We start from the raw sequence: 10,382 nt of genomic DNA on the forward strand, positions 1-10,382 counted from the left end.
ACCAAATGAATAATAATAAATAACAATAAGATTATTGATATGTGTGTTTTGATAGGGTTTATTATATAAACCAGAGTTGACTGTTTTGAAAACAAACATAACAACAGCTCTTATAAGATTCCACGTGTTGTCGATCATTCTAACTTCCCATTAAAGCAGTCAATACAAAAAACATTGAGGAACTGCTTGCTTTGTATATCAAAATTCTTCAGTAGTCTCTTTTGCTGCCTTATCCGATTTGTGGTTATCAACTATTCTATGCACAGAAACAATAAAAAGATACAGGTTGAACAAGTGTTAACACCTAAGCATTGTCTTAGATGTAAACTGAAATGAAGGACAAAATAGGCCAGTTTTCACTGGTACAGTCTGTACTGGTATAGCACAGAGTGTCATTTTAACTAAGGAATACATTATTTCAGTAATTGTCAATTCTTCTCTTAAAAGTTTTTGTTGCGACAGACATTTGGGTCTTTGAACCGAAAATTGCATTGATCTGGTTTCTTTGCCGACACAAATAAAATTAGTTTTTTTGTTATGATTAAAATTCAAAAAAAAACATTTAAAATGGCAAAGTTTTAAAAACCTTAAAAAAAAAATAACTAACATTTCTAAATTTTTTTGTCATAACCGAAATAATTCCAAATAAAAAATTCAAAAAGACTAAAAGTTTCAGTATAATATTTTGGATAGTTATGATTGAACTATGAAATAATTACAAATAAAAAATTTAAAAAGACTAAACAATTTCAGTGTAATATCTTGAATAGTTCAGTTATGAAATAATTACAAATAAAAGAAATGTTTTTTAAATTTAATTGACAGTGACCAAAACAAAATAAATAATAATATTAAAAAAGCAGACAATTTCAGTGTAATAACTCCTCAACTGATACGCCACTTTATCGTCTTGTTTATGACTCATCAAAACAAGAAAATAGAATTCATTCCTAAATTTAAACAAATAAAAATAATGCCTCTACGAACAGAATAGTATTGAAATTTAACAACTAAAAATAAAAAATATAATTAATTAATTAATTCAATTATTCTACAGCTGGTTTATGATTTCTTTCTAATATAAACACAGCAAGTAAAATTGTTAATAAAAACTTTTATAGCAAAAGTAACAAAACTCCAGAAATATATGCGAACATAAAAAGTCAAGTACGGCTTTGGATCAGTTGGTTAAGGTGGGCTGATTCTGAGCTTCACATTTGGCAGGACCCGAGTTCGATTCCTGGTACTTGCAGTCTCAAAAATAATTATTTACGAATAATTAAATACAAGAAATATTTCCAAGATGATGGATATTTGGCAATGATCGAAACAGCTGTATGGTCAGCCAAAAATTCAACTAATTAAAACAATATAAAAGATAAATATTTTTTGTTGTTGTACTTCACTACTGTTCGAAGAAACCTCTACAAATAAATTTAATAAATTTTAATTTGATCCGAGCATTTCAGTATTATAACTCTGTTAGTTCATGCAAATTTAAATAAACCATCACTTTATCGCCTTGACGGTGACTTGTGTAACCCCGCATATTATTTTTAAATTAGTGGCGTGTTCACTTTATAATCTATTTTTCGTTCAGAACTTATTTTGAAATTAGTTTCTATATAATAGCATACTCTTATTTAGCACTTTTGCTTTATGTCAACATTTAATCTAATATATTATTTCACACTTGAATTTTATGCTCTATCTTCTGAGAAGCTCATAGCTTAAATAACTTTTGAATATAAAATAATTTTTAATTTCTAAGTAAACAAATATAAATAAAACGAATTTAATGACTATGCGCAAAATTATATTCGTAAATCTATATAAATTTTTGCTCACAGTTCCAACTATACAAATATATTTATACAACTAAAACTAAAACAACTTTGTTTACATTTTAATCTGAGGTTTATATCTGACATATACAGAATATTTAAATTGCTTCTTTCGTAGTTGTTTTTATTACTTTGAATGTTATATTGTTAATTTGAGTGTAGTTAAGAACCTTTAAATATTTTTTGGCTTAAATTTTTTTATCGCCATAAAGATTCGTTTATTTTAGGAGAAGAAGCCTGACATTTAATTAGGTCTAGTACTATTTGAAAAGTGGTAGTACTACTTTTGGTCAGTGTTGGTTTGAAACAAATCCTGTTCAACATTTGGAATATCCATATTTATGACAAATTTAAACAAAAAAAAACATTTTATATGTTTCTGTCATTAGGTTAAATATAAGAGAGACAGATTTGCGACATATTTTATTTAGATTTTTTATTGATTTGTTGCATTTCTTCAGGATTCTTGAAATTAACAGTACCAGAACACAACGTGTATATAAGTTTCATCAACTTCTGGAAAAGTTTTAATTACACACTGATGAACTATGCATGCTGGAAGTAAGGCAGAGTTTTAGTAATACCTTCGTCATTATAAATAATTATAAAAACTAAAAAATTTCCTCATTTTCGGCACTATTATAAAAGCAAGATGAGGTGACGCTTCGTAACGCAGAGCAAAAATCAATGCACCTCTCCATCCAACCGCTAGTCCGTTACAGACTATTTGATTTTGTGTTATTTTTAGAATATAGTACTGTTCTAAACACTTACTGTACTAATCTGAATCTATGTACATATATATAAACATGTATATTTTACATGTACGTAAATATTTACACAAAAAGAATATTATATACATATATTATTTATACACATTACTTTAATTATCATAATAATTTGTTTGCCTATGGATTATTTATCCAAACATTGTTAAGCACAATGGGGGCGTACTGCTCCAAATACATTGTAACATGTAAAGCAGTTGGTATAAATAATCTTATTCTCACATAATAAAATAAACAATATTAAATTAATTTTTGTATAAATGGGCTATTATTTTCTTATCGGCATGTATATGTTATTTATCTAATTGTCTAAAAAGTACGCAGTAGCGAAAACGCACATGTTATGTTAAAAATAAATAGTTTTTTTATTGCAATCATTTTTTATCAGTAAACATTATTTAATCGTACTTTAAAGTACGATTTGTAAATATGACATTTTGAAAAATATGACAAATAAGTACATCAATCTATTGAAATTTAACTACAGTACGTAAACCTTTACCCCCTAACATAAAATCAAAAGCATCATTAATTTTCTCAAGCGTAACATTGTGTGTAATGAATTCATCTAACATAATCTTTCCATTCATATATTCCTCTACAAGATGTGGCACGTCTATTACATTGAAGCCTCCATAAGCCGAACCTTTCCATGTGCGACCAATCACTAAATTTACAGGTATTGTGCTAATTTCTTGCCCCGTAGGTGCAACACCAATGACGACCGCAACACCCCAACCACTATGTGTAGATTCAAAAGCAGCACGCATTGTATTAACGTTGCCAACACTTTCAAAGGTGTAATCAAAACCGCCACCAGTTAATTCAATAAGGTATTTCGAAATGGATCCCTCAACGTCTTTGGGATTCACAAAATCAGTAACACCAAATTTTTTGCCTAATTCAAATTTCGCAGGATTAATGTCGATCCCATAGATTTTTGAAGCACCAGCTCGTTTGCAGCCCATAACGACAGCTAAACCAACACCGCCAAGTCCCCAAACAGCACAAGTACTACCTGGTCTTACCTAAAGTTATATATAATTATACGAGAACAGGATATTACTGAGTAAATATTTTGTTATTATTATTGAACACTTACTTGTGCAGTGTTAATTGCTGCTCCATAACCTGTTGATATGCCACAACCTAATAAGCAAACTATGTCTAATGGAGCTTTTCCATTAATCTGCATTAAAAATATATAGACATGTGATATTACAAATGTCAATACGCATAAAATTATTTTGTTAATTCTTTTGTCCAATGTGTCTCGTCTTATAACGAAAAAAACTATTTATAAGTTAGAATGGTTCGAACAGTAATGAAGCAACAATAACAAAAATTGTAATTAATTTGTTGAAATTTGACTGACCATACCACTCTGTTTCGAGTATTGCCAAGTACTCATCATCAGGGATCTTACGAAATATTCGTGTTTTTATCAATGTCAATTCGTTGAATTTGTGTTTTTAAAAAAGCTGTAGTTTATAAGCTCATTTTAATTTAAGAAGCATGACAATTTCATTGCTTAGTGTCACTTACGAATAAAATGACAAAAAACTTGGAACTTGAGCATTGAAAGTTTGTACAGCCTTGGTAACTTGTGGAAAAACACGATTAGTCTTCGTTTCTAATTTGACAGGCACAAGTTTTAGGTCTGGAACTTGCATTCCAACAAATTGTACACGTACTAAAAACTTATTCAATAAAAATTCGAATATTTCTTAAAATCACTAATAATGAGTAATTCGGAATACTCGAAACAGCGTTGTATGGTTAGCCAAATTTCAACAAATTAATTAAAATGTTTGTAGTCGTTTCTTTATTACTGTTTGCACCCTTGTAACTTGTAAAATTATTATTTTTTCAAATAATAATTTCTTTAAATAAATTCATATATACTTACCTTACATAAAAATATATCATCAACAACTGTATACTCAGAAAATGTAGAAGTGCCCATATAATGATGTATTGGCTTACCTTTGCAAGTGAAAGGCGTTTCACCGTTTAGCAAAGTACCCTTACCTAAAGCAATGGCTCCCGGTACATCATGAATCTTATCACAAATGTTTGTTTTGTTACTTTTACAAAATTTGCATTCATTACATTTTGGAACAAATACTGGAATGACATGATCTCCTGGTTGAAAGCCAATTACACCTTCACCAACACTTTCAACGATGCCGGCACCTTCATGACCAAGTATGACTGGAAAAAGTGCATTTGAGTCATGGCCGCCCCATGTGACGGCATCGGAATGACATACTCCAGTAGCAACCATTTTTATGCGTACTTGACGTTTTTGCGGTGGTGCCACTTGAACTTCTTCAATAGAAAAGGGTTTTTTAGCTTCCCAAGCAATAGCTGCCTTGCAAGATATGACCTTCAAAAAAATAAGCCTTCATTGTTTTAAAATAAAACTAAATAATTATATATAATTATACCACATATGTAAATACTACATGTACAGGAATATTTTAAAAACAATTTTTAAGAGAATTAATTAATGTCTAATGCTTTTTAAAATCACATAGAAATTAAAATTATATTTCTAGATGATTTAATCAATCATCAAGAATTTAATCAATAGTTTCTAATTTTTAGTACTGAAGCTGGCATATTCATATATTAGTGTTTTTGGGTATAAACCTAATATAAAGTAATCACACTCCACATATAATAATGTATAATACCAAACAACTAATATTTAAAAAATAATGATAATAAATTTTTAGTGCTCTATTAATCTTTTAATCACATCATATTGTATAAATTAAATAATTTTGCAATTAAAAAAAATTCTATTTGTTTTATTTTTTTTATTTTGTATGATTTTTCTCACTTTTCCAGCAGTAGACATTTCAAGATGTGCGATGTAAAATATAAATTATTCAAAATAAAATTTTAATTAAATTGCACTTGTAAGTAAAACTACTTCAAACTTTCAAAACTTTCCCGCTTAACGCTTAGAATCCGTACTGTGCACGACAAAAGCTTCGCACAAATTGGAAGCAAAAGTTCTGTTGCAGATCATTATATCGCGTCATTTTTGCGCAATTAGGAAAAAAATAATTATTATAAAAAAAAAATATAGAAGAAGCGTTTATAAAAGTAAAAAAGTTGAGTTATTTAGCAAATACTTAATAAGAAAGTAAATAGAATAGAAAAATAGAAAAGCTGTTAATTCGATTAATACGCTATTATCAGTAATGGACACTGGGTATGTCCATTTTAAAGAAAATATTTTGTTATGACTGCATTTGTATGCTTTTTATAAAAAACTTTATGAGCATTTCAATTAAAATCATGTGATTCTTAAAAAATACAAATTAAAATACATAAAATTAATACATACAAATTAAAATACATAAAAATATTATTATACAAAATTATATTGCATTTATATTAAAAAATACTATAAATACGGTGTTTACGGTTTCCTGAAAACGTCCTATTAATTCTTGAAAGAATTCGTTAACCCAAGAAACAAAAACAGTGACGTAGCCAAAATTGTGTGAAGGGGATTCATTAAAAAATATTTTTTTCATAATGGCTTTGCAGTGTATTATATAAATTATATTAGTTAATATATCGCCACTATATAGGATAGAGTCCATTTTTAATATTCACGTATCTCTGTTAATAAGTTATCTAAAAGAATCGTTGAGTCCAAAATCTGCAAATATATCAAAAAAGGATTATCCGAATACAAAAACGCGTAAATTAATTTATAATTATTCATACAATCTACAAACATTGTGATGTTTTTGGAGTGTATTGTATAGATTATAATAGTTAATATGTCGCCACTATATGAGATAGACTCCATTTTTAATATTAACCTATCCCTGTTAATAAGTTATTTAACAGAATCGTTGAGTCCAAAAGCTGCAAATATATCAAAAATGGATTATCCGAATACAAAAACGCATAAATTTATTTATTATTATTCATACAATCTACCAAAATTGTGATTTTTTTTGAAATATGGATAACGTATCTAGTTTTAAAGTTCGATTAGAAAACAACTGTTTGCAACAGATCGAAAATTAATTATATATTAATTTGTATATTAAAAACAGAAATATATCCTTGGCATTCTGTATCAGAACAAAGCGAGTGCAATGAGTCGTACGATATAGATATAAACAGATCTACAATGTTAATGTAGTAAAGGTTCCCAATACTAATACAAAATAAGACTAGTGCTATTGAAGTCTCTAAAAAAACACCAAAATAAAGTCCTAAATCGGGATACAAAAATTACTTATTACAGTATTGTCATTCATAATATGTACGTTCAGTAGAGGAAATAAAATAAATTATACTAAAAATATATATATATGTGAGTAAAAATTACTCTTAGAAGAAGGATGGAATAAGCAGTTAGACATTAAGAATGCAGAATAAGTTCTTTTTCCCTTAAGTATTGATATTTTAAAATTTTTATACTACATTTGTACTACTTTTTAAGGTGGACGCCTTTTTTGAAGAAAGAAAGAGACCTCTTTTTTGAACAAGCTTCGAATTTACACTTTCCCATAAAGATATTTGTTATATATAGTACATATATTTTATTTATATATGTACAACTTCTTTCGCCTTCTTTGCAATTTCTTTTTCTGAAACTATCGCTTTTATGTTACCGTTGTTTTTTTGAAGAACGCAGCTTGCTTTTTTCTCATTCTCATTGACGGCTTAGATGAACAAAGTTTCTATTATATGAATCTACAATTTATTTCTCGCGCACAGATTACACATTTTCCAAACTCCCATTCATAATTGAAACTTCCTCTTCCCGGTACATCTAGAAGTGTTGAATGACGTTTTGAAGAACGCAGCTTGCTTTTTTCTCATTCTCATTGACGGCTTAGATGAACAAAGTTTCTATTATATGAATCTACAATTTATTTCTCGCGCACAGATTACACATTTTCCAAACTCCCATTCATAATTGAAACTTCCTCTTCCCGGTACATCTAGAAGTGTTGAATGACTTTGTTACAGACGGGGAAAATCATATTTATATTATATTTTTATTTACGTGTTGTGGAGAAGTGCAAAATATCAATTTAGGCAAGTTACTAAAAAGAATAAAAAGGCGGTATTCTGCTAAACCCCCAAAGAACGGTGATAGTTTTAATATTACCAATTTCTATTTGATTGATCGGATTGCTAAATCACTGGATAAGCCTGTATGTTTTGTCAAAAACTTTCTTCATATAAGATTTCGTTTTTACATATGAAGCGTATCAACTCGCTTTATCTCAAAAAGCTAAAAGCTTAATATCATAATCCTAGAATTAAATTTATCTTTGCGTTAAATCTAACAAATCGTAAATAGAATAGAATGCTCCAGATTCTTATTATAACTTTGAAGAAAAAATATATATTATTTATATAAATATTGCTTCTTAAAATAACTTTGAAGAAAAAATATATTAATGAACTATTTATTATTATCTAAAGTTTGAAAAATTGCTTTAGGTGCATGCAAAGACATCAATAACGGCTACAGCAACAATTTATAAAAAAAGAACAAGCTAATATGTTTGCATAACACTTAAATTAAGTCTTTCAAGCCAATTATAACCCTATAGGACACGATTTCGTCCATAAATGTTTTTGTACTCGAAATATTTAGGATCACAACTCTATCATTTATATATTAAGTTGTAAATATGAACTTAATTGTAAAAAGGCAACAGGGATTGTTTAATTATATCAAAAATACTTAGAACTTACAAATTCACAAATAAAGAAAGTTACTATGGCGTATTTTTTTCAATTTTTTTCGGCAAATAAACATTTTATTTTTCTACATAATCACCTTTTAGCAAGATACATTTAGTCCAGCGTTTTTCTAATTTTCTTATTCCCTCCAAATAATAGGTTTCCTCAAACCTTTCATTCAACTCAAATCTCTTACCGCCCAGCCATTTCTTTAGGTTTGGAAACAGAAAATAGTCGCAGGGGGCTAAATCCGGAGAATATGCTGGATGGGGTAGCAGTTCGTATCCCAATTCGTGGATTTCAGCCATCGTGACTAGACAAGTGTGCACAAGTGCATTGTCTTGATGTAACAGCACTCTCTTCTTCGCCAAATGCGGCTGTTTTTGCTTCAAATCAACGTGGAATCTGTTCAAAAGCTTTGAATAATATTCGCTGGTGATCATATTTTACCTTTCTCGAGGTAATCGATGTGAATGACACCACTTGCATCCCAAAAAACTGGGGCCATAATCTTGTTGGCTGACAGATTCTGTTTGGGCTTCTTTGGTCCACGTTCACCCCTAGCAACCCACTGTTTTGATTGTTCCTTGGTTTCTGGCGTGTTGTGATGGATCCATGTTTCGTCCACAGTAACAAAACAGGGCAAAAATTTGTTCGGATTACAGCTGAACATCGCTGAACACTCTTTTGAAGTGGTCACACGATTGCGCTTATGGTCGAGTGTGAGCAATCGCGGCACCCCTCTCGCGGAAAGTTTTTTCATGTCCAAATATTCGTGTAAAATCATCAAATATCATTTTATGTATTTTATTGACGATTTCTGGTGTGATCACTTATTTGGACTACCTAAACGTTCGGCGTCACTAGTGCTGGTACGATCACAACGGAACTCTGTAAACCACTTCTTAACCATTGAAATTGATGGTGCCGAGTGTCCGTAGTATTTATCAAGTCTTTCCTTAGTTTCAGTGATGGATTTTTTACGTAAAAAGTAATGCTTAATCAGCACACGAAATTCACTTGTTTCCATTTTCGTAAAAATTCACGAGGTTGTCTGCTTTGAACGGCTATCAAACACCAACTGAACGAAATTAGGGTGTTTCGGGAAACCGCTTGAAACAGCTAAATAATCTGGGCATATCATGTAAGCTGTTAATAAGTTATTCCTGTGCCGAACTTTTAAATAAAAGATGGGAAAACTCAACGATATTCAGGTATCTGTATGCAATTTTGCCACGCTCCAATAGATGAATATCAAACTCTCTCATTGAGATGCCCGTAGAGATATCAGTCTTGTAAAAGGTTTACTTACAGGTCTTTGTATTTTAGGTAACCATGCTGAGACTAAATTTCCCTTTCAACCATAACTGTCTCAGTTTTGGTGAGGACGGTGAAAGTGTCTCCCATATGCTCTGTTTCTTTCCGGCAGATGCGCGGCGTCGTCTTTACACTTTAGGGGCTTTCTTTTTTGATGATCTTGGTGAACTTAGATTCCTAGGTACCTATAAATTAAAAGTCATTTATTGATAAATGTAACAATAATTATTAGGTAATTCAATAAAGTGTATTCTTTTCAAACAAAATATAGTATTGTTTTTATTTATTGTACATAAAACTTATTTAAGCATATATAAAAATAAAATAAGAAGTGATTGAAACAGCATTTAACACATATCATACATATGTATTAAATGTTACATATAACATTTCTAATTAATGTGTTTAAGCAAATATATAATGAACATAGATCTCTAACCTAAAACAAGAACTTTGTAACGGTATTTATGGGGCAATATATATATATATATATATAATTTCGAACAGGTGTACTTTGAGACCTAGAAAATGCAATTCTTAATAACGACCCATCAAAAACATTTGCTTATAAGACCAATAATCTGGTATAAGAAGCATTTGAAATGAGGAGAAGCAAGCAATACTAAAGTCACACAATCTTTATTCGACTTGGACTTTAAAGTTGTGATTCCGAAAGTACTACTTACTATTTTTT

General features: G+C 29.7%; 1 protein-coding gene across 2 annotated transcripts; it reads right to left on the reverse strand.

Annotated features, from left to right (window-relative positions):
• Positions 1-2,975: 2,975 nt before the first annotated feature.
• Positions 2,976-5,655, reverse strand: LOC119680766 (alcohol dehydrogenase class-3-like). Of its 2 annotated transcripts, none has more exons than XM_038093732.1 (4): positions 5,481-5,655; positions 4,542-5,021; positions 3,735-3,821; positions 2,976-3,660 (listed from the first exon to the last, which is right to left on the reverse strand). In XM_038093732.1, exons 1-4 carry the CDS (start codon positions 5,496-5,498, stop codon positions 3,100-3,102), a joined length of 1,146 nt encoding a protein of 381 aa, XP_037949660.1. In that variant the 5' UTR covers positions 5,499-5,655; the 3' UTR covers positions 2,976-3,099. The 2 variants fall into 2 exon arrangements, with proteins under 2 accessions (XP_037949660.1, XP_037949661.1); XM_038093733.1 differs by lacking the exon at positions 5,481-5,655 and adding an exon at positions 5,083-5,172.
• Between the last annotated feature and the right edge of the window lie 4,727 nt (positions 5,656-10,382).

Source organism: Teleopsis dalmanni, chromosome 2, assembly GCF_002237135.1.
Source record: "Teleopsis dalmanni isolate 2A chromosome 2, ASM223713v2, whole genome shotgun sequence".
In the NCBI taxonomy this organism is placed as follows: Eukaryota; Metazoa; Arthropoda; class Insecta; order Diptera; family Diopsidae; genus Teleopsis; species Teleopsis dalmanni.